At 46.9% G+C, this 24,459-nt stretch overlaps 7 protein-coding genes across 7 annotated transcripts; 5 read left to right on the top strand and 2 right to left on the bottom strand.

The window, feature by feature from the left end:
• Positions 1-1,809: 1,809 nt before the first annotated feature.
• Positions 1,810-2,496, top strand: FMAN_00041 (uncharacterized protein; the record flags this gene model as incomplete). The annotated part of the gene is made up of 2 exons (XM_041821843.1): positions 1,810-1,964; positions 2,022-2,496. The coding sequence occupies 2 exons, from the start codon at positions 1,810-1,812 to the stop codon at positions 2,494-2,496; spliced, it is 630 nt and encodes a 209-aa protein (XP_041687583.1).
• Positions 2,497-3,293: 797 nt separating this feature from the next.
• On the top strand, positions 3,294-12,990 carry FMAN_00040 (uncharacterized protein; the record flags this gene model as incomplete). Its single annotated transcript, XM_041821842.1, has 5 exons — positions 3,294-3,640; positions 3,702-9,613; positions 9,671-11,494; positions 11,543-12,315; positions 12,370-12,990. The coding sequence occupies 5 exons, from the start codon at positions 3,294-3,296 to the stop codon at positions 12,988-12,990; spliced, it is 9,477 nt and encodes a 3,158-aa protein (XP_041687582.1).
• Positions 12,991-13,422: 432 nt separating this feature from the next.
• Positions 13,423-13,845, bottom strand: FMAN_00039 (uncharacterized protein; the record flags this gene model as incomplete). The annotated part of the gene is made up of 2 exons (XM_041821841.1): positions 13,423-13,737; positions 13,795-13,845. The coding sequence occupies 2 exons, from the start codon at positions 13,843-13,845 to the stop codon at positions 13,423-13,425; spliced, it is 366 nt and encodes a 121-aa protein (XP_041687581.1).
• A 2,213-nt stretch (positions 13,846-16,058) lies between these two features.
• FMAN_00038 (uncharacterized protein) lies at positions 16,059-17,386 on the top strand (the record flags this gene model as incomplete). The annotated part of the gene is made up of 6 exons (XM_041821840.1): positions 16,059-16,217; positions 16,265-16,301; positions 16,349-16,425; positions 16,478-16,869; positions 16,926-16,999; positions 17,049-17,386. 6 exons carry the CDS (start codon positions 16,059-16,061, stop codon positions 17,384-17,386), a joined length of 1,077 nt encoding a protein of 358 aa, XP_041687580.1.
• A 1,114-nt stretch (positions 17,387-18,500) lies between these two features.
• FMAN_00037 (uncharacterized protein) lies at positions 18,501-20,204 on the top strand (the record flags this gene model as incomplete). The annotated part of the gene is made up of 3 exons (XM_041821839.1): positions 18,501-18,861; positions 18,922-19,057; positions 19,103-20,204. 3 exons carry the CDS (start codon positions 18,501-18,503, stop codon positions 20,202-20,204), a joined length of 1,599 nt encoding a protein of 532 aa, XP_041687579.1.
• A 303-nt stretch (positions 20,205-20,507) lies between these two features.
• Positions 20,508-21,323, bottom strand: FMAN_00036 (uncharacterized protein; the record flags this gene model as incomplete). Its single annotated transcript, XM_041821838.1, has 1 exon — positions 20,508-21,323. One exon carries the CDS (start codon positions 21,321-21,323, stop codon positions 20,508-20,510), a length of 816 nt encoding a protein of 271 aa, XP_041687578.1.
• A 2,180-nt stretch (positions 21,324-23,503) lies between these two features.
• Positions 23,504-24,379, top strand: FMAN_00035 (uncharacterized protein; the record flags this gene model as incomplete). The annotated part of the gene is made up of 2 exons (XM_041821837.1): positions 23,504-24,044; positions 24,096-24,379. 2 exons carry the CDS (start codon positions 23,504-23,506, stop codon positions 24,377-24,379), a joined length of 825 nt encoding a protein of 274 aa, XP_041687577.1.
• Between the last annotated feature and the right edge of the window lie 80 nt (positions 24,380-24,459).

The following is a 24,459-nucleotide window of genomic DNA, read 5'->3' as shown; positions in this document are numbered from 1 at the left end:
TGGTAGTCAAAGAAGGTCGGCGCAAGTAAAGGAAAGGAACTGTGGAACGTGCGGCAAGGTAGGGCATAATGCGAGAACGTGTCAAATAGTTGTTTCGATGTCTGGAGAAGAGGAAAGCGATTAGTTTTACTTGATTGCGTGATTTGTTGTGTTCTCATGACGATTCCTGTCTCAAGGGTTAAGATTTTTGTAACACTCGCTTGTTTGTAACACTCGCTTATCATGTACGTTAACCCTTAAATGTCGAGCGGTAGAATGCCGCAAGTGTCGTCTGGGCAGCCGAGGCTGTAGATGTCGGCAATGCGGGAAATCGAAGGGGTACAGAGCCCCGAATATCAAGGGCTCACGAAGCCATAATCTCGACTTAATAAGAAGCCATAAATGTCATATAGTAAATGGTGTCTGAAGACGATGTCGTGAGCCCCAGGGTCCCGCTAATCCCAGAGGTTTCTACGCCAGTTCAGCGTGTAAAAGTTCTTCCTCTTAACAGAGCGTTAACGGCAGGTGATAAGGAAAAGCTTTCACAGAAGAGTCTCGTTAACAAGCTACCAAGTACTTCCCTGTGTACTAGAAGCCGTGCAATAAGGGGCATAGTGCTGAGCATCTCAAAGTGATTCGTCACACGTGCTGTTCATTTGCTCAATTTCAATATTAGAAATCCCACATAAATGAGTGCTTACTGCTTTATACTACTAATCACCTTCTTTGAAAAGTCCTGTAATGTAGGGTATACGGCATTGTGAATCTAACCATGGCAAGCTACTGGATCCGTCGCGGGTTCGAGCCGCACAGCGTTGATGCTCTGTTTGGCGTTGACGGCACGGCCCGGAATTGAGTGGGGCCGTCGACACTCTGCCATGAGTTTCCAGCATTGCTTGACCTTGATAGAGTTAAGCAAGGCATTTCCATTCCCGCTGCCCAACTGGCTAGCATAGGTACATGCGGGCGTCATCAGCAGGGCTTAAACCAGCGGAGGACCGGGCCGCACACGTAAGCTGACCGATCGTGTCATGCTATACGACGCTGTTGGTTCCCTCTCATACATTACTGAGTCAGAAAAGAGGCCGAAATTGGGTGGGGAAGCAATCATGACGTGGCTTGTCGCAAAGGGTTAGTGCCAATCAGCCGCCATCCCGTCGACAAGCTTTAATGACTGCGTTAAGCTAACCTAAATTTAACGAACTAGAGCCAAATGAAGAAGGACATTTTCCAAACAGTCGTTTAGAGTTTCATACCTCATTAAATTCAGGGTGGTAGTCGTCGAAAGCAAGTAGATAGCACCTACAATGGATGTATGTGTTCCTACAAAGGTGCTTTACGGGTGATAGCTTGGTAAGATCTATATGTTGTATGGCTCTATCACGTTAACCTAATAATGCGGCAATAACTTTTTAGGGTAAATGAAAACATGCCAAACAATGGTATATGCTCTGAACTACGAGTTTTAGCTTTTATGCCTACCCGAGGAGGCCTGAAAGTATCCCTAAGAATGCCGAAAGTTGCAAGCTTGTATACTCTCCACTTCCCTGGAACAGCCTTTGCTTCCGGAAGTCTAAATCATGAAAACATTCAGTGCTCCAGGTAATTAGTAATACTTAAACAGAGTGAAGAGAGGTAAAAGGAGATTTTGGAAATGCTAGGCATGTATCGTTATCGGTAGTTGATGAGATCCGGATGGCACGGACATGGCCAATGCTACAGTAAACAAATTTTTTAAATTGAGATCATGCAAGCAGGAAGCTCTGCTCTTTTATATATTGGTAGCCTTTCTCCTCATGTTTAAAATTATAAGTTCACACAACATACAACATGCGCCAACACACCTCTTGCTCTTCATTCTTTCTAACATCATTCTTCCCACGATTGACACAGATGACTAGCTATGAGAAACCTGGCAGGTACCTTCTTTACGTTGCCTTATACGCCCGAGGAGGCAAGTCCACGATGCCAGGGCACGAAGACAGGTTAGTTTAAAATCGGCTGCGGAGGTTTATTAATGATCTGGTGTTAATGTCGAATAGATACCATTGGGCTTTTATAGTAGAGCCAGAAGATGAAACCAAAAATAGCCAAAGAAAACGCTTCCACGTGAAAAAAAGTCTCAGGCCATTGGGAGAGCAGCGGACAGCAAATTCCTATTGGCACTTTGAAGAGATTGACATCTCCACGGACGCACCTTCTATGATGCTCACGCGAATCCTTATCGGTAAAGTTAAGGACCTAGACCGACTTCGTTTCAGTCTCAGGCGTACACCAATTCAGCAAGACGTCAAGGCTTGGAACTGGATCGACTGGGTCGAAGCCGCGTTCTATGAAATAACTCAGGATTACGGCAATCTGGAAACTTGTGTCACGAAGTGGGAGATTTTGCGGGACACTGTTATGCGTTACATTGAATTGAAGAAGCTGGCGCATCGGTTTGATGGGACGAGAGCATACGACTTCACAAAGGTACCGACTTGGGATATGCTTCAGGGAGCTGAGGTTACACCTTGAGGGCAGGGAAGGAATTAGAGTGGTTATAAGAAGTGGTTTTAGCAGGTTCTTAATAGTCTGCTAATAGTGTAGTACAATTAAGATCTTAAAAACCTTATAATGTGATAGAGTGATTTTTTTAGTTAAAAGAAGATTACTCTCTTAGAGAATGGTACTAGTTAGGGAAAGCTCTAACTTATCTTTATTTCTCCTTACTTAAAGGCTCCTGATGAATTTTTGTTGCCGTTTCCCCTAATGCGGTTCTAAACCACCCTGAAGCAGGGTTGCCAGAGATGTATTTAATAAGGCTTTTATAAATTTCGAGGCTGAAAGAGCCTGCTAGCTATGTCAGCTAGACTAATTCATAATCCTAAAGTATATAGCAACCATTTACCATATCGACAGGCTGGGCTCTGTGAAAATATAAACTGCTCTTATAAAAGATCTTATAGGATATGTTAGCAGTGACAACAGATAACTCTAAGGACTAGGAAGGTATCAACTCTACATAACTTTAGCCTATACCCTCATAAAAGACGATAAGCAGCGTCTCTTATCAAAGTAAATATACCCCCTGTATTGTGGCTAGAGAGCCTCTTAGCCACACTTCGCTTTAGGTAAGAACATTTCGTGGCTACCTCTGTATTTTACAACCAACATACATAGAGTATCCTGCAGGAGGCCTACCAACATGGGTTCCCCGCTCTGTGCCTCTAATCGCATTTGAAAGAAATCACTCTCTTTACTCTAACCTACTATTCTCACCAAAAAGACCTACATTTTGCAAAAACGATTCCTTGACGGTTAGCTACTTCAACATGTCAGAGACTCTCGAGCCGAAATTGCTGCTTCAAGCCGTTTTTCATCACGTAGTTCTTCCTTCTAAACTACCTACCAGAAACGACGCGAATGACTCCGGGCTGGCGTACGATCTTGGAAGTCGACTTCGGCGCGCCTTGGCCCAGTTCAGTAACGATCATAACCAGGACGTTTGGGACGTCCTAGTCAGCTCTATGAAAGCTACAACATTTCTGAACCAGGGCCAACTGATCAGCCACGAACTTCTCCAGATGTTTCAGGGCATCGCCAGTGGCAAGGAGAACATATGGCTCGCTCTGTTTGTCACTCAACAGAATTCTGCTTTGCTACTCCATCGCAATGACATGTCTGTTTCTGATAGATAGCCTGTGCTTGTGATGATGAAATATCAACTGACCGTATAATAGTGAAGAAACAGTCGTTTTCGAAGCATTTCAGACCGATGCGCCGGTTAAAGATGTTCTCGCAGCAAAACATGGCCTCACGTGGGAATTTCCCTATCGTTCAGTCCAAGTACCATTCAATGTTTTCAGCGACATGTCCTTCCTGAGAAACCTATCCCAATTTTTGGCACAGGCAAGCTGTGAATCCTTTGATCAATTCTCGGCAAAGGCTTCCAAAGGCGGAAAATCAATTGCCGAAACCCGCAACTCTACAGATCCTGCCCTGGTGATTGACATGCTCATGTCACTTTTGGAAGGGCTTGGGAGTGGCTTACAAGTTCAGTCAGTCCGTAAGAAAGTTCGGGATGACGTTGTACTAGGCTCATCTGAGATTCCCTGGAGGCGCTCGCCATACTGGCTGGTTCTACGTGTAGCATTAAAACGTATGCTACGGGAGATGCTAGACCACGAATGCGTCGGCATAGGACGGGTCTATTATAAGTTCATTATCTGTGCCATGTTGGCCGAGCTTCTCAAGGACTCTGTCGAATATCTGCACCCCGAGATGACGTTGCAACTTCGAGCAAAGCTCTGCCGCCGCATGGCAAAACTCAAAACGGATAGAGCCGCGTCTTCGCCGTCCTTGCGCCCATTGTATGACCAACTTTTTGCATCTACATCGGGAGACTTTGGAGATATCGTGAAGCATGCAACAGAACGGGTTTCTTTACAATGGGAGGACTTCAAAGCCAGAGTTACTCGCCGCATTCCAACTCTTCCGTGTCGTGTTCCGCAAGCTGATCTATACATCAGACTGGATAACAGTGGCGACTTTCTGCAGTCTCAGCTGTCACAGAAGTTCACTCCCAGGCCCCGTATCATCTCTACGGATTTGCCCAAGCTACAAGAAGGGACAATTCTCGAAGTTGGACGCCTGGCCGACCGCTATATTTCCCTTCATGACATTGAAAATGCGGTAGCTACGAGAATTGCTGCCACCTCAGATAAACCTCAAGAACTGTGCAGAACACTGTCTACAGCTATTATGGACCTACTTACCAACGTGGGAGACAGCTTCAATAACAATTCGACTCTGATGAGTCGTCACCTTCTTAGACTTTTCGAGCTTTGGACAAAGATGGATGAAGCGGCAACCTCTGTGTGTCCATTACTCAAAGAATATCATCCCCTGTTCGTTCCTGATGCACTGGATGTGCTTTGCTTGATGACCTGGGACGAGATGGAACGCCTATTACGAGTACAACAATACATTCGCAATCGTGTGGCTTCACACAGAAAAGACCTGGGTACACTCTTCGATAGTCCTAGACAAGGGCCATCGTTTCCTGCCAAATACGTCTCCTCCACTGTGGCTGGTAGTCAGATGTTGATGACCGCCACGCTCATTGATGATGCTTCAATGACAGCCCGACAATCAACCCTATCCGAGCTAGAACGACTGACAAAAAAGTATGACAGCTTGACACAGTCAATGAACGACCTTGTCTGTACATGCGCCGTATCTCCTACCGGAAAAAAGATCTCACATGATTGCCGAAAATGTCGGAAATTTTGGCAACGAAAAAAGCTGAAGATCAACGTTCATGAGGACTTTCTCCCATCAACAGACACTGATAAGGATAATGCCCAACGAGCAGCTATTCTTCTTGAGCTACTTATCCCCCAGTACTTATCTGCCTATCGTACAGCAACTTGGCAGTTGTATCTTCTGGGTACCACGGTTCATTCAAGCACCAAAGCCGTCCCCAAATTGCTCCTTGAGGATATCACCAACATCAAGAATTTCTCCCTAGTGATCAATAAAACCTTCACGCTTGCTTCGCGCAAGAAATCATTCAAGCAAACTCACTACGGCAAGTTGAAATTGCCAAAAACGCCGGATCAGGTCACCTTCCCCTTTGGAGCTGAAATGTCATACTATGATACTGTGTCGGGCCTTTGGGCGGACGAACTCCCTAAGATCCCATGGTATCAGCACCTTCTAGCTCCCTGTCTTCCACAAGGCATCCTGGATCCATATGAAACGCCCAGGGGGGTTCTAGGCATGATTCTTCATCATCCCTCTTCTTACGATGTCGTAGCAAGCGAGTCATTGGGTTCGCAATTCACATCTGGTAACGATTTCTGTGCCTCACAGCGAGCGGTTTCTGCACGAGGTCGACGCTGGCTCGAGATTCTGAAGGAACTGGCAGCTTCCAATTTCGACTTCAGTAGTCGAGCTACAAATTCCTTCTTCCATCACCTTGCTATGCAGGCCGGTCCAGCTGCACTGGAAGTAGGAATGCTGCGTGAAGTTCACTGGGTGTTCAGCAGTGAAGAGTTCTGTTATAGACTGAAAGAGCGGCTGGAGGCTTGGATGGATACTATGGAACAGAATTGGAGACAAGTCGATCGGATGAGTACCGTTGTGATATTTAGTCTTCGGCTATATCACCTTTGTCCGCCGGCATTTGAAACACAGGCTCATGAGCTGCTGTTAAGAGTTCGTTCCATCACCTCAAACTGGATTCTTCAATTACAGCATGAGGTCAGATCAACGCTTGACGGTGACATGGCCGGCAAGGCCGCTATCTTTGCTTTCTGGTCCGCGTTGCTTTGCCGCCAAACATTCTGGGGATGTTTAGGTCATGATGAATTTGAAGCAGCGGTGCTCAAAGATGACCCGTTACCTTTCTTCAGATCGTCAATCGCGCTTCAGGAGAACCTGCTTGACAGTTCGGATAAACTACCCACTCACTTGCGTAATCTTCTTACCCAAGACGTGTCTGCTTCTTATCAGATGAGGAGTATTGTCGAGAAATGGGTGGACAGCGACATTGGCCTGTTAGAGAAGGCAATTAACGAGACATGGGCCAATGCCAACGGCCTCGCTAAGAGGTCTTACTCCCTGTGGCAGAAGCTCCCAGGCAACCACTCGTGGTGGATTTCGTCTGAAACCGCCCCTAGTGACTCAATAGCTACACAGAGAGTACATTATCATATCCTACAAGGCCACTTGCTAGTGGATCAAAAGCCCCTGGGAAGGCTTCCTCTTGAGATCAGAGATGATGAATCTATGAGAGAGCTTTTTGATGAGCGACACTTACTAACACGACCATCCGGACTCTTGGACTATCAGGTCCTGACCGAAATGGAAGGGCACCAAATCCATGTTGGCATCCGGGATAGCAAAATAACAATCAAAGCTCTATTCAGAGGCTCCATTCTCCAATTCGTCCCGCGTTCCATGTTGAAAGGTTCCATGGACTGGGACTTGCCAGCAGACCTAGTTGACGACTGCGTGCACTGGCTTGACTTGACTACTGGAAATCTCGAGATGCGTCGTAAGCCGCGAATCTGGCGACGCAAGCTATCGAACTGGGTACTCGACATTAGAAAACGAAGAGCAACCAGAAACATGAGAGCCAGCCTTGTTGAGCCAAAGTCGGAAATTGGGAGGAAAATCGGAAGTATCTTCCAAGACTTTGAAGACTTCAAGAGGTTGACGATATACCAACCTTTCAATGGAGAGTTATCCGTTGAACTGAAACGCTTGGAGATCCGCTTCCAGGTCAACCAGAGAGGTTTACTGCACTGCCCTCAGCTCAAGGCTGAGGTTGACCCTCGGCAAGACCTTGGGACGCTCCACGGACTTCGAAGTGGAGTCACTCTACGCGATACCTCAAACCCTGAAAGAAGGAGTGTTATTATCCCAATTGGAAGTTTCCAATGGCAGAGAGAGGGAATCCATGTCGCTGTCAGGATTTTCAATGAAGGAGTGTACGCTAAATACACACTGAACTCTGTCCTAGGCCGGCTTGACTGCGCACCCGAGCCACTTCTTCTTTATCTCAAGGCAGCAATACATGCACTAACCTCTTTCCCGTTACTCGATGAATTTACTGGGAAGACAGGAACAGAAGAGGCTCGCCATTGTTTGCTTTCGCCTCGTAGTCAGCCTTGGACTCCATTGGCGGGCTTTCCACAGAGAATGCTGTCTGTCATCAAGTCTCTATCACCAGAGAGAACTCTTTACCCCCCAGGCATCAATCTGTATCAGAAGGTCCGCTGGGATGAGCATTTAACTTCCACGATTCAACATGAAGACTTAGCTCCTCTGGTCACTCTGATTGAACGTCGGTCGCGGGAGCTAGAGATTTTGAGTATGACAGAAAGTATGAGAAAACTTCAGCAAGAAAGTGTATCATATGACACGTCTGTGGCTCGTTTGCGAATCAGAGGCCTTATTCGAAGACAGCTTTATGAGCGTGTCTGTTTTGATTCTGATTCGACAGTTCTTTCTCAAGCGGCACAAACAGATAGCTTTGTACCTCTTCGAGACCCAAAGTCATCTGTGAAGAACTGCCGAGTTTATCAAACCATCCGTGCGATGATGGAATCTGTTACTAGCGCATTTCGCCTTCCCAAGCTTGCTCCAACTTTGGAAAAATGGAACACATTTCCGGGTATGAAAGAGTCCTTATCGGATATCGATTTAGCGGCGAGTCTAGAGGTTGGAGCGCCACAACTTTGGGGGGGACTTGTTCGGAAGCTCCATGAAAAAGACTCCACGAGAACTTACGACAACCATTTTTCCCTAGCTTTGTTAGCGTTTGACGACAACGTTGACATAGTCGTCATAAGGTGGCTCGTAGCACTCTTCAAAAGTAGTAGGTTGAGTCGCATCCAGCCGCCTAGCCATACCCTGTTCACAAACTTCCGCCTTTTTGAAGAACCGTCCAAAGATTTGCTTTTGTCACTAGTGCTCCCAGAACCATTCAATAATGATATGAACGGATCGGTGCTCAAGAACGATCGTAAGAAAGACGCGGTGTTAAGAATAATCTCTCACATTCTCAAGATATGGCCAAATCCACCTCTTTCCCGACAAGATTTCGAATTATCAGTCAAAGGCCTAACCTCGAATGTCAAGGACTTTAGTCTGAAGAAAACATGGCAGAAGCTCTACCCCGAGCTTCGAAGACTCAAGTGTAATTGGGAGCTGTCTGTTTATCTCCTTGAACTGGAGAGCGCAGCAGACATGTTGCTAGACGATCAATCGAGGACGGAGCAAAAAGCATACCAAAACGTCTGGACTTCAAAGCCAATACCTCCGAAAGGCAGGAACTCAGAGAGACCCAGGGGACACCTTATGGCTCAGGTTTCGGTGTCAGATTTGCTATCGAGGCTTAAAATTCACAACAGGCCAAATTCGGACTCTCAATCTTGGTTGGAAGAACGAGATCACTCCTCAGTGAGAAGTTGCAGCTCCCATCTTCAGTTCCAGGCTTCAGAGTTACCTGTAGCTCAAAGACCGGAGTTTGATACCCTTCAAGGGATCATACGGAGGCTCGTCACTTCCCCCATTACGTCACAACGGGCTTATGGGGAGGACCTTTTAGTGTCACTCAATGCTTTGGCCCTAGCCCAACAAAGTCGAAAATCACTTCATAGCAGACCACATATGGCTTCAGTCAAAAGAGAAATTACTCGTTGCCGCCAACGATTACGAGAGCAACAAGATAAAATAGGACATTCAGTTTCACAAGGTGATGAGGGCTTCGCGTGGTTTTCAAAAGGCCAACTTTGGCCCTGCTTCTCACCAGTAGCAATTCTTGAACAGCTAAGGAATGGCAATAGATTGCTATTGCCTCATGCATTAATCAACAGGATATTAGAGTATGGGGTGCTTATTACGCGCCTTCAGCGTTACTTGCGGATAGAAGATGCAATTCTACGCAGAGATGATATTTGGTTGGAGGAGAATTTTGAGGCCGAGGGACACTCCAACTGGAATCCGCTCAAGTACCCAGAATGGCTTCTCTTAGAGATCGACAGCAACATGCTGATTCGACCTGTCCAATTCGAAGTAGCCAATGCTATCATCTCACCATCATCGATGTCGAATTCTGTTTTACAGATGAACATGGGTCAAGGTTTGCACATGTTACTAACCACATCATAAAGAATCGCGGAACTGACTATTACTGTAGGTAAAACTTCTTGCATCATGCCCATGGCTGCAATAATGTTGGCAGACACGAAGAATCTGTGCCGACTGGTTGTGCCCCGAGCCCTTCTCCTCCAGACAGCGCAAATGATGCAGAGCCGACTTGGTGGGCTGGTTGGTCGAGAAGTTTGCCACATACCCTTTGCTCGACGATCACCTACCGATGACCAGGCTCTAGACCTTTACCAAAGTCTTCACAAGAGAACTCTCGCATCAGGAGGAGTCATGCTGTGCTTGCCAGAACACCTACTTTCCTTCAAGCTAAGTGGGCTCCAGAAGCTGGCCGACAAAGAAGCAAAGAAAGCGCAAAAAATGATGGACATCCAAGCATGGTTGGAATCATCGAGTAGAGATGTCCTCGATGAGTCTGATCTCACTCTTTCGCCAAAGACTCAGCTGATATATCCAAGCGGTATACCCACCATGATTGATGGTCATCCTCAACGATGGCATGTTATCGAAGATATGCTATATTTGGTTGAATCCCATGTACCCCAACTTCAGGCCAAGTTTAAAGATGGGATGCAGGTATGGCGACGACACCGGGGCTTTCCTGTCATTCACCTCCTGCGTTCTGAGGTGGAAGACCATCTTAACGCTCTTCTAGTGGATGATGTCTGTCATGGTCGACTCTCACATGTTCAATTCAAAGCTGATAATAACCTGGATGCCACAAGCCCCGTCAAACTGCTACTCTCAACTACTCAACCTTCCGCATCTATCTGGGGAGATGCAATTGGGTCATTGAATGATGAACCCTATGGTAGAAAGACTCTCTATCTTCTTCACGGGCTCATTCCTCAGCGGTTGTTGATTCTCTGTCTGAAGAAGTCGTGGAATGTTCAGTACGGTCTTCATCCGGACAGAGCTCCCATCGCAGTGCCATTCGAAGCTAAAGGAATCCCTTCGCAAACTGCCGAGTACGGTCACCCAGATACGGCGCTTGTTCTCACATGTTTGAGCTTTTACCACGCTGGTTTGAACAAATCTCAACTTCTCCAGAGTCTTCAGTTAATCAGCAACTCTGAAGATCCCTCCTCACACTATCAACGCTTTGCGGCCTCAAGACACCTTCCTGAACACCTTGAACATTGGCATCAGCTGGAGATGGAAGACGAGGCTCAGGTCACTCTTCTCTGGCAATACCTAAGGTTCGAGAAGCATGTCGTCAATCATTTCTTGAATAACTTTGCGTTTCCACAACACGCCAAGCAGTTTGGGGTAAAGTTCCAAGCCTCAGCCTGGGACATCCCCCTGCTATCCGAGAGTATGATACGGCAAGGTATGACAACAGGGTTCAGTGGGACCAATGACAACAAAAACATACTGCCGCGTACGATTCGTCAAGACGATCTGTCCACTCTCATACAAACCAACGCTGAAGTTCTGGTACATCTGCTGGAGCCACGCAACCAAAGATGCTATCAAGCTATTGATCCACACGGACGGCATCTCAATGAGATTGGGATATTGGAACTGCTCCAGAACAACGGGATCAATATCTTGATAGACGCGGGGGCCCAGATCCTTGAGATGGAGAACGACCAACTGGCTGCGGCCTGGCTTGATGTCCATCACAAAGCCCAGGGGGCGGTGTATTTTGCTAAAGACAGCCGTATTATGGTACGAGCTCGTTTCCAAAAGTCTCCCGTGCCACTTCTGGCTAGTTCCTTTGTAGACAATCTCAACGAATGTGTAGTCTATATCGACGAGGCTCACACGCGCGGGACTGACTTGAAGCTTCCAATATATGCCCAGGGAGCCGTGACATTGGGAATTGGTTCGACTAAAGACCAGGTAACGCAAGGTAAGGGCATAAAACAATCAGTAAGTCGTATGTGGCTAACCATCATAGCTGCAATGAGATTGAGACAACTCGCGACAACGCAATCAATCGCATTTATTGCCCCCCCCGAGGTGTATACAAGTGTTCTGTCTCTTCGATCCGCCCATAGACCAAAAATTGCAGCTTCGCAACCATTGAAGTCTACCGACATTGTCCACTGGCTCCTGGAGCAAAGTTGCGAGGCTAGTGACAATATGATGTCCTTGCACATCGCCCAAGGATTCGACTTTTGCAGACGTACAGATGCTCTATTGGAGTTTAGAAAGTCCTCACAGAAAAAGAAGAAGAGAGACAAGCTCCTCCAGGAAACTCAACAGCCCGAGGGACAGACATTGGAACAGCTCTATGGGCCAAAGGGGAGAACATCGTCAACCGCTTTGAAAGCATTCAATTCAACACATTTACAAAGTTTTGTCAAAGAGCTACATGAGCTGGAGGCGGATCTAGTCAAATACCAAAGGAGAGCATGTTCCTCAGCTTTTGATGAGGTGGAGCAGGAAAGAGAAGTTGAATTTGAGGTTCATCAGCTTCGTGAGAAGCAGAACCCTACACATCTTACGGCACTTACGTTTCCTGGCCTCGACAATGCCCTAGTCCAATTTTGTGATGAGTCTGAAGTAGAGCTGGCTAGCCTGCATTTTATTTCAGCTCTTGACTTAATTGGCAATACCTGTCTTGGACTTAAATATGGTGTCAAGGGAACTTCCTCGAAACTGTTGGTCTCTAAGGAGTTCTCTAGAACAGTTCAAACCCGGAAGGCTGAGGTTTCCCGTCATCTTATGGTAAGCCATCTAGCAACTCTCTTTAGACTAGATATATTAACGATGCACGTATAGCGACCAGTTGAATGGGTACTCTGGAGACCTGATATCGAAACAGCCTTAGTCGTGATTCCTGAGGAGGCTGAGCTCCTTCTTCCAATACTCCGTAGGATACAAACCCCCACGACTTTTCTTCTTACGTACACATCCCCATTTACAAGATCTCTTTTGGAGGTTGGCACCCTTGCGTACTATCCGGTACCGACTCCAAAGAATGAACTTGTGATCCCTTCTTGGCTGAGCATTGAGATCGGACTCATGGCCGGTCGATTGTATCTTCCTTACGATCAGTATACGCAGCTACGCAGCTGCCTCAAATTTGACGAAAGGGCAGAACCTTTGGTAATAATTGATGATGTTCATCATGTCAGAAAACACATCCTTCCCAATTTCGGTATTCTCAGCCCTCAATCGCTCTCAAGGTTCCTAAGCGAGTGGATTCCATATCGGTCTCGGTCATCTGATATTACGCACACGCCGATGGGATACCTAATTGAGAATCGGGATCTTCCTGACAATCACCCATTCTTTACTTCTAGACTCAAATCGAGGGTTATAGAAACAAGATCAGTAGCTGATCATCAAGCGCCGATTAAGAATGCAGGAACTGAAGGCAGCGATGATGAAAGCGAATAGAGTGAAAGCAGAGATAAAATTAATAATCTAGCAGTAACTAAGGACAGTAGAGTAGTATAATAAATTATAATACTTATTAGATAAAGAGCTGCTAAATTTAAGTTCCTAATACTAGTAAAAAATATATCTTTATACTAGCCAAAAGATAATACAAGTAGAGTTTTTTTGAAGAAGTATAGATGAATCAATAGGCTCAATAGAGTTAGTTAAGTCACCATGTTATTAGCACCTCCAATTTAGGTAGTGATATCGCCCAACCTTTTTGAGGCTTGTAGCTAATCCCTTAGTTATTACAGGGAGGTCAAAGAAGTATATTGCCGCCAAGGACTTAGTAAAAAGAGTCGTCAATATGGGGGGGAAGAGTGTAGTACCACAAACATTTCATGATCTCTTTATGTAAGCTCCTGCCTTGATTCTCTAGACTATAGGGCTCTAGACTGGGTTTGTTGAAATATCGTTAAGTCCGCCATCTGGATCTCCAATATATCCTAAAATTTCCCCAAGTGCTGTAGGATAAGTGATGCGTTCAAGAGAATCATCAGATGCAGTAAAGAAATAGAACGTTCCGCCCAGCTCGAACAATGTGTATGGCGCTCCTGACTCGGCATCCAGGGCAAAGAGCGGTTTGATATCACCACTCAACCCGTGACGCTCTAGAACCTCTGAGACTTTACCGCCTTCACCCCAAACCTCGTCACCACCCATTTGTTGGTAATCATTTGTCCACTCTTCGGTCGGTTCAGGATACTTGTGAGCAGTTAGTAATAAGGAATGGGATCCGTTGTTCCGATTGGGATCACATACATCGCACTTGGTTACAAGTACGCCATCGACAACTTCAGTGTTTGGGTTCATGGTAAGAGATGTGACTTAAATGAGAATTCAAGAGGCTGGGTTATTGAATGACGAACAATAGGCAGCGTGGAGTGAAGCAAGCGGCAGCATATATGTGTATCCTCAGCAAATGCCGCTGACGTCAATTATAAGACAGTCTGTGACGTGGCATTTGTCCCAACACTTGATCAACAGCACTAGACTGATTGTGTTTGTTGTCAAGGCATTTCAGCTCGACACTAGCAGTTAATTAATGCCACAGCTGTTGATCGTTGCGTAAATAGACCAATTGACTTCCAAAGCTACTTTTGTGTCCAGCGCGCACGTTTCAATTGGCCAAATAATGTCAATCGCATCTGAGACACATCCTTTAGATATTAGCTTTGACACTCGTGCAGAATTGTGATAGGTCAGCTGTCGAATCATCGGGATTCATTCTATTGGAAATTTTACTATGGCTGTCGTCATTTCAGTTGCAATGCTGAGCTTATATTTTGTATCAACTCTGGCGTTATTTATAAGCATGCAATATTTCTTGTTTTGCGCGTCTTGCCATAATTGCAGGTCGCGAGCTTTCTCGTGATGCTTGTGCCTTGTTAAGAGAAATATCTATTGTTTACTGTTTGGTTATCTGACGGATCATGAAGATGGTCAAACGGTATGCCTGTTGCACCTGGAAGCTATACAGCGTGTTAGGGTTTGGAAGAGTACATATAAGCTCCAGGTGCAGCGAGGCATGACATGTTGAAGGCAGCAATGTAGGTAGAGGTTAGGTATAGGGTACCTTGTGAAGTTGTGGCTCAGTCCCGCCATGGTAGTCAACTCTGGCTGAAGGCAAAGTCTAGATAGTTAGGAATATTAAAAATAACACCAGCAGCCCTATAGTATAGAATTATAAAGAAAACTATAATTATGCAAAATAATCTCTCTATATAATAGAAAGGACTGAATATAGATACCTATATAGAATAGAAAGTAAACTATATCTTAATTTACCCTTACCCTTGTTGGATTCAAAAAATCAAGTACATGCTTATGTAGGTAGACATTCATGGGTACTACTCCTATAATTATCGATGCTAATGCCGGCGAATATGGGAGCCCTCAACTCTGTACTGCATACATTGTCCTAATTTTTAGAGGCCAGAGCCGTTGATTGTTAGAGCAGATTCGGCGGGGCCTTCCTTCCGTCCCGTCCCTAGTCCCTGTGCAGTGTCTATACTAGATGAGGAATGTCGGAAGCGACGCCGGTTCAAGAAGGTTACATGCTTGGCCGGAATAACCTCTGACCCCAGCCATACTGTACGAGTGTGGCCTGTTGAAATTTCTGTTGGTTCGCTGGGGAATACTTGTAGACTCACGCTTTATTAATATGATTGGCGCAATGAGTCTCATGAAAAAAGGTGCCAAGCAATGGGGAGCCGATTACCGGCAAGCGAGTTTCAGAAGGGAAGTGGGCGGCCAATGGTAGAGGAGATATGCCTGTGTATCGGCGACAATTAACCCGAACCCGATATCTGATCAGAGGAAAGAGATTGTAGGTTCCATGGGCTTGGCAACGGTCGAGGGTGAAGAGCTCGGGCAACACCAAATTCCCGCCTTGTTGGTAAAGAAATGTGTGGCACTTAAGGTTTAATGACTAATATTGTGCAGGATAGTGGTGGAATCTTGGCACTCTGGCTGCAAGAAGCTGATTTAGAATCTTTGGGAATAAGACAACTTAAAAACGTGAGTGATATGGTTAAGATTGTGGCAAAAAGTTCAGTCTGAAGGTGGCCGTTAATTGCTATGTGAGGAAGTGTATCATAGATGGACATGACTTGGAGCCGCCAAATAACCCAATCACCTCCAGTCTTGCTGAACTAAATCACCATGCATTATACAGGAGGTTTCCCTTTTCCGGTGCGTCGTATTGCAGCAATACAAAAGAATCTGCATGCAAAGATCCATGCAAATAACCGAGGCTGCCGAGTCACAGATTGATGGTCTCGTCCGAACTCCTACCAGGATGCAGATCCAGCATCTGTCGTGTGTGGCAATACCCTGTCAACCGTAACAAAGTTCTCATCGGCTTTAAGGTTAAATGTCAAATGGGCTGTTTATTTGTAATGTACTGCTGCAGGCAGTGTGCGCATGCATGTTACGTTTTAAATAAAGGTGCACCGGTTCCTTGGTCTCCTCTCCGTTTTGCCTTGAACTGTCTTCTTTGAAGCTGCAGTTTCCAGTACACGTCCATGTCGCAGTACTACCAAGGGCCTAACAACTCGGCCAAGCTCAAAGCCGTGACGCTTACGTTGCTGGCTAGTGCTACTATTTTAGTCACATGGAGAATATCCTGGCGTCTCTGGAAAAAGGTCATTGGACTGCCAGATTACCTATTGATAGTTGGTCTAGTAAGTAAGCCCATCTTATTATTCTCTATCACATACTAATCATTCAGTCCTTGAGCATATGTCTCGCTGGCTTCAACCTAGACCGTAAGTGTCGCGAGCTCGTTGACGAAACACCTCTAACAAAGTGTCAGCATACTTTCGATGGGGCTATGGTTATCACAAAGATGATCTGCCGCCGGAGATCCAGAAAGCTTTAACGCCCAAAATTGTAGATTTCGCCTGACCTCCGTTTCCTTCAATCCCGCCACTAACAAGGACAGTGCTTCTGGCTTAACCAGGTCTTTTTCAAGGCGACAGCAGGCGTGATCAAGCTTTCTATTTGTACTATCTATATGAACATCTTCAGCAAACCTGTTCTATTGAGTACAAAAATTGCACGGTATGCCAATTTTGCACTGATGGGCGTCATCATCGCCTATTACACTGGCGGCACTCTGGTGTCGACTTTCCAATGCAACCCGATTCGTAAGGCCTGGCAAGGCGATCTCGACGGTACATGCATCGACAACACCAAATTCCGTGTAGCAAATGCCTACATCAACTCTTTTACGTCCGTCTTGCTAGTTTTGATACCGTTTCCTGCTCTTCTGTCAACGGGGCATCGGAACAAGGAGATATGGCAATTCCTCTTTCTCATTGCCTTGGGACTTGCGTAAGTTGACGCAGCTATCGATGGAAGGGCTTTAAGTTGACAAGCTGACGAACTAGACATACGGCTTGTGCTGTGGTTCGCGTTGTGATGATCTACGTGCCGAACGAGGGAGCTGCTACCGATCCTCACTGTATGTCCATTCCCCATCCCGATGCTTTCCGTTATGTTAACAACTTTAGGGTACAATACTACGCCAAATACTCTCGCCATGGCTGAGATATTCACGGCCGTCATTGTGTCTACCATCATGACAATGCGCCCTTGTTTCCAGGTTGTGTTTAGCGGAATAGCGACGACCGTCACGAGTACCTCACGAACACGAAAAACTAGAATGGACAGCTCAGGTGCTATGGCCTCAACCGCAAGCCAAATACGAAGGGCTGATCGTCAAGGCTTCAGCAAGATTGGGACAGCCAAGACGGAAGTATTAAACATCGAGTTGCAGAGCAGAGACCGCAGCACTGAAGAGTTATTTGTGCCCGGTCGCCATGCCAGTACAAAGCATGAAAATGTGTAGAATATGTTTGGACATGGAGAGATATTACTACAATGTATTGGGGATAAATAAGACCTTGGATTTCAGCCTGACTTCTGCCATTGTATCAAAAATGGCGTTCATGACACAATCGTCAAGCTGCATAGCACTACAAAGGCAGTTAAGATGCAGATGTAAGATTTTTTTTTTTTTTTATTACATCCGGGCATAAAAAATCACCGTTATCATAAGACCTGAGTGGAGCAAGCGAGTCCAGGAAGTTCGTCTCGTTATCTTCCTGCTCAGCCGCTACAAGCATGTTTACCACCATGACTTGTTGTCAAATTTAGTATCCGCACGGGGGTCATAGTGCCGCCTTGGCTTATTTGCGGGCAGTCTGATCCCACCAATAGTCCTTCGCTGGCTTTAAACCGCGTATAAGTCTAGGTATTTCGCTTTTTCCACGTTGCCAAGATGAACTAATTGTGTCCACCGTTCTCTTTCCCGACGGGACCCACGATCTCTGTCCAACGTCAAGCTAAATGCCACATCCCGTCCGATTGAATTGAAGCCCGTGCTTCGATAGAGACAGCGGGGCAAGCTCTGAGCTACGCTGGTACCTACGAATAACTCGTGGGGAAGTTGGGGGTCTGGAAGGTTTGGATCTTGTAACTTCAAGCCTTGAGAAATGAGAATCAACAGTACAAAACCACTGTTGAAAATTAATCAGCATATTGTTAGAGGCTCATGAATCTCAGTGCATTTTATCGCGGTCCCTGCTGTTGGTTCCAAGGGACCGGAAATAAACTTCCTTAGTGCTTACATGTGGACCAACAAGGAAACCCGCTGCGCCCGATTAAAATCCTGTCATCATCGTCCGATTCCATCTTCCATCTCCGCCTCAATCTCGGGGAGCACGAACTGCAGCATCTGCGCCGCGCCCCTGCACCTCGCCTATGAAGATTACTCCCTGCCAAGACCTATCCTAGTCATCCTTCGGGAATTTCGGCGGAACAAGGATTAGTCACCGAGAGACATTTGTTCGTCATCCCATCTCATCCCTCCCTCTTTTTATCGTTGCTTCTTTAACTCGAGGCTGAGCCGCAGTTATTCAGCATTGACGGGTTGGGTACAAGTCAAGGAAAGCAAAGCAATAATGTCTTTCCTACTGCACCTATGCTGGTGTTTCGTTGTACTCAGTTGCTTGGTGTCTACTGTTGTTTGTCATGATGACTATAGGGACTTCCGCCACAGATGTCTAGCCTTCAAGCCGACAAAGCACATACGCAATTCTACCCTGACCCGACAAGAGTTTATCTCTGCTGGTACAACGTTGCAGCTATCAGACAACGTCCCGACATGCAACCGCGCCTCCCAGGCCGTCACTGTCGACCTCTGTCGAATTGCCCTCCAAATTCCTACCTCAAAGCGGTCATCAATCAGCTTCGAGCTCTGGTTGCCCAGTGACTGGAAGGGATCGAGGTATCTGGCAACTGGTAATGGTGGAATTGATGGATGTGAGTAAAATATGAGCAGACAAGCTTGAAGTTGTCGCAAAGCTGACCCAAGACCTTTAGGTATCAAGTACGAGGATCTTGCTTATGGCACAACAAATGGGTTCGCCACCATGGGTACCAACAACGGCCATAATGGTACTACGGGTATTACCATGCTGAACAACCCTGAAATCATCAAGGACTTCTCCTACAGAGCGTAAGTACCCTGGTATTCCTCAGAATCAGTAGCTGAACATCAAAGTCTGCACACTGGCACTCGTTCTGCCAAGAAGCTCATTAAAGCGTTTTACGGCAAGTCATCAGCTCGCAATTACTATATCGGCTGCTCGCTGGGCGGTCGTATGGGCATCAAGGCCGCAGAGAAGTATCCTAAAGACTATGACGGAATCGTAGCTGGATGCCCAGCTGTTGACTTTAACAATCTTCAAGGCCAGAGGGCTATGTTCTACCCGATCACAGGCTCTGCAGACTCACCCAACTACATACCCATTGACACCTGGAAAGGCCTAATCCATGACGAAGTTCTCCGACAGTGTGACAAGATTGACGGCGTTGAGGATGGAATTATCGAGGTACCGGACAAGTGTTTCTTCAACCCCAAGACTCTTCAATGCAGCCCCAGACGTCCCAAGAACTGCTTGAACGCGGCTCAAGTTGCTCAACTGCAAAAGATCTACGCTCCCTATACTTATCCCAACGGCAAGCTCATCTTTCCTCGCATGAACCCCGGCAATGAACTCCAGGCCGTATCCAAGCTCATCGCAGGCACTCCCTTCAGCTATTCCGAGGATTGGTTCCGCTACGTTGTATACAACGACCCCAACTGGGATGCCAGCACCTACGACACGGATGATGCCCGAAAGGCGGATGAGCTGAACCCATTCGACATCCGAACTTACCCTCAAGAACTCCCCAAGTTCAAGAAGCGCGGTGGAAAGTTACTGAGCTATCACGGTGGCCAGGATAACCAAATCACCCAGTTCAACACTCAGCGCTTCTGGAACCGCATGTATTCTGCGGATAACGACCTGCAGGACTACTATCGCTATTTCCGCATGTCGGGCATGTTCCACTGCAACTCTGGTCCTGGCGCCTGGGCTGTTGGTCAGGGCGGCGGTGCCCCTGCCGCGGGGATCCCTTTTGACCCCCAGCATAATGTATTGGCGGCTATGGTGGCTTGGGTTGAGAAGGGCCAAGCGCCTGCGAGTTTGACTGGTACAAAGTTCATCAACGACACTACCACGAACGGGATCGACTTTCAGCGTAAGCATTGTTTGTACCCTAAGACACAGACATATGTTGGCGGCAATCCTAAGAAGATATCCAGCTGGCAATGTCGATAGATCCCTGTGTTATCAATACCCAAAAAGTTGCATTTGTTAACTTATCTATGTTCATTGTGATGAATGGTGCTATTGTTTTGGCGAATTATCTTCAACACCAAACATCTTCTTAATAGAGGAGCTAATCGCCTCCCTTCTGATCTCCATATAGGAGGAAAGAAGTCCCAGGACCTTGATCCTGAATTATAAAAAGACTTAGGTAATTTAGTCTAAGCTTAGAGGATTCTTCACTAAGCTAATGTCAGCATCATCCTCTTGTGAAGTCTCATATCTCCTTGCTCCACAAGATCTTCCACCAGATATCTACAAAAACTCCACTATCGGCTCTTTCACAGGCTCCTGTAATTTATCCCCACTAAACTCACGCGACTGGATCTGAACGTGGAACTTGATCTTCTCCTTATCGTCAGCGTTGCCTTTCAACACTTCCATTGTCTTGTCATCGATAGCAATGAATGAGTTCTCGTCCAAATGATCCTGACAATTGCGGCATGCTGCAACGTTCCATCGGCTGAGCACGGCCTCGCGCCCGACTTCAACCTTTTCACCACCAGGCAGTTCAACATGGGTGCGGATGACGAAGGATCCGGCGTAATCTGCACGACTGACATTGTGCACCCGCGCGATATTAGCAATGGGCTCAGTAGGTGGCTCAAAACGGGCTGGATCGTTGTCAAGCGAGCCAGGACCATAGCTGTATCCAAGTTCATTGATGTCTGTCACATCGTTCGAGTTATAGAAACCGCCGCCAGGCTTCTTGAAAGGATCCAATGGACTGTTTGTACCCAGAGCTGTTCCCTTGGGGAAGGTTGGGTCACCAAGGCTAATGGTGCCCTTCTTGCCAGCCTCAACTGTCAGACTGCCATTGGCTGTCTTGTCATGACGGAGCTGCCACTGCCAGAAGGTATAGTCAATGAAGGCGTGGTGGAGGTAGAAGATGGGGTCGAAGGCGGCTGTCTCATTCTCGCCCATGTCACCGTTAGCACCAAGGATTGGATCGGCGTTATAATTGCCTTTCTCGTAGAAGCCGCCAAGCGCAAGGTGAATGGCGTTGTGTGGCTCCTCGAGGGCGACACCGTAGTGCGGCTTGCCATGATTTTCAATTATCCATTCTGCCATGGAGGCTTTGTTACGGTGTAGTTTGGCGCCTTGAGGCAGATCTGAAAGCGAGAATAGACCGAGTAGGTGTCGGGAAGTGTGGTATCAGGATCGCCGTCGGGTGTGATTTTGACCGTACCATCCAACCAGGCTTTGACATTGGAATTGAGGATCTTGGTGTTGGTCTTATGATCCATGTACTTTGCATTGTGCCTGTCGGTATCGATTTTGTCGGCGGGGTTTCCAACGAGGCCGGAAAGTGGGTAGCGAACGGTCGTATAACCGGCAGGCTTGGTGTACCGGCTCACGTCCCTAGTGCTATGGTTGTCCTCTAGGCCCTTCTGAAGCGTGTACGAGAACAAGGGGTTGTCTGTCTTGCCATCAACAGGGAAAGGCAGCTCGCGAGCAGTCACGAACCAGGGGATCGGATTCTCGGCCGTTCCGTGCGTGACACACTCGTCCCAGAACGGCAAAGCCAGATCTGGGGCCTCAGGCAAAGCATTGCGGAGTGCATTCTCTAGACGATACAGATAGGCTCTGTGCCAGGTTGGAAAGAGAACGGTCTGGTGCTGGCAGTATCCACCCCACCAATCGGGGTTTGTAGGATCTTCCTTGACGAAAGGCTCGCCGTGATAGCCGGCAATGACGAAGAAGGAGTCAGGATCATCAACGGGAAGGGCTTGGATCTTGCGAAATGCCCTGACGAGGTTCTCTAGCTGGGTTCTATCACCACTGTCGTAAAGACTGACAAGTTCTTGAAGAGAACGACGGACACGCATGGTGGCTTATGGAAGAAAGATTGATATAGTGTTATTGTAGAGAAGTCGAATGGTGATCTCGATGTTCGTGCAGTACGCAGTCTGATCTTTATAGTTATGGTTCGTGTGACTCTTATCTTGTGCTCTACAACACTGATACTATCACTAATCATTTGCGTGTATTGTTGAGGGCGATACACTTCTTTGGGTTAATCCATGTGACATGCAATGAATGTGGCGAGCTCAGGTGAAACATCGGTAATGCGTGCGGAGTTCACCAACCTGCAAATCGTTGATCCGCGACATAGCGCCGGTGGCAGATGAGAAGCTGAAGATCACGGAGTTTTATCTCCTTCCGGCGTCTTGACTCTAGATTCGTAAGAGTCAATTGTCTAAGCCTTCGTAAATTGGCATATCGCAGACATCCACGTACGTAACTGTCTAGAGCCACTTCTGCAAAGCGTTATTGCTATATGGGAGCTGAAAGAAGTGGTGAGACAATTATGTCTTTTTATGGAAAGGTACCGATATTGAACAAATAGTTCATGCCTAAGAGAATCTAGATGCATCTGTTTTAAGTAGATTGTTGGGACGGAAAGGCCAATCGATAAGGTTCTACTGCGCTGGGATCAATAGTTCAACACGGCCCCACTTGGCTACCCCGCGTTATGTGGAGTCCCTAGTATCACATTTCTACGCGCTTCAGCCAGCCTCATCAACGCCGCTATCACATTTGTTCGTCCTTGAGCCAGAAGAGGACGGCACTAGTCTTAGTATGCAGGCAAACACTTTTGGCAAAAGAGAGTCACAACGACGCAAATCTAGCACTTGTTCACCTTATTGGTGCTTGGCAATATCAGTAGCTGGCTGCATGACGCCTTGACCTGCTAAGGAAAGACTATCCCCAGCGCTTCAAATGCTGCACCGGCTTGCATAGTCTTATTGCGGTTGTGGATATGTAAACATCACTAAAACCGTCTCTCGTCCAGTCTCGGGGGCACGCAAAGCATCTTATTTGCCGTAGAAACGACAATATCCCTCTATGAAATCGTTTAATCAAGTACTCACTAATAAGACACGATGCAAAAACTTTTGTGGCTTGGCATTCTGAACGTTACTGATAAAGCTGACCTTTTTGTGAGCTAATGAGTTCGCTGATCGTTATAGCCATGTCTCAGCATTAGCCCAGAATCCAGACCATCAGCCGCAGATGGCTTGCCAAGAACCCCACCAGATAGCGACAAGGAGCTATTGGATATGGGTTTGCGAAGTATCAAGCACCTCACTATATAACAAGCATCCCCCTTCATGGCCAAACATGCCCCCCATAATCTCTAGCATACCCTTTCAGACCAATCTTCCCCCTTCTTTTCACTCTTTCCAACCACAAAATCAGACAAGCTGGATAAATTGCAGTGGTGTGGCACTGACTTCAGTTCAACAATGGGCACTCAAGGACCCTCTGCTAAGGAGATTCTCCTTGACGCTGTTGAGCAGACACTCGGAGCCGATTATCTCCAGACCATTGACCCAACTGATGTCTCCAACATCGACGGAGATGTCAAAGGCCCTGCAATCACTGAGGCTCCAGTATGTATCACTCAGCTACCCATTCCCCCGGCTTTTCAAGAAGCCATGGATCGACAGAACGGCTTGTGGGATATAGTCGTCGGGCTGAAAGACCACATACCCCGCTGGGTTCCTGGGTCAGTTATCAAGTGGGCGGCCTGGAGAGCCGGGTTCAAAAGTCAAGAGGACGCCGACTACGCTGCCCAGCAGCTCGAATTTGCTGCACAGAAATGGAATGAGGCTAATGTTGGCGTGACCTTCGAATGGGTACCGCTGGCCAAGGATGCTACCTTTGTTCTGACCCATGGTGGTGCCAATGGTACAACCCTCGCCAGAGCCTTCTTCCCCAACGGCGAGGATCTCAACTACGTGTTTGTGTACTCTTATGCATTCAGCAAAGAATGGAAGCCACACAGTAAGTCCTTTAGTAGCCTTGACATAGATTGCTTCTGCTGACGATTTGCAGTGTGGAATGTCTTTATGCACGAGCTTGGACATGTCCTCGGCCTACGACATGAATTTGCCATCGGGGACGTGCGTGACGAGATGACTGCGGATAGAGAGGGCGAGAAGGCTGTCCGTATCGATGCACCTGATCCCATGTCAGTCATGAACTACCGCAATGAACCGCCGCAGCTCCAGCAGTCCGACGTCGACTCAACACGCAAGTTCTATAGCATGACCGAAGACGCTAACGGCAAGAGCCCCAGCATTGGTATGACGCAGGTTATTGATTACACCCCGCGATGAGCGGTTGGTTGAGAACTAAATAAGAAATAATAACAGATAGTCTAAATAGCACCTTTCTATTGTCACAGTCTTTAATTATC

This window comes from Fusarium mangiferae, assembly GCF_900044065.1.
Source record: "Fusarium mangiferae strain MRC7560 genome assembly, contig: FMAN_scaffold013, whole genome shotgun sequence".
In the NCBI taxonomy this organism is placed as follows: domain Eukaryota; kingdom Fungi; phylum Ascomycota; class Sordariomycetes; order Hypocreales; family Nectriaceae; genus Fusarium; species Fusarium mangiferae.
Note: the sequence above shows the minus strand (reverse complement) of the source record. Positions and strands in the feature narration are given on the sequence as shown.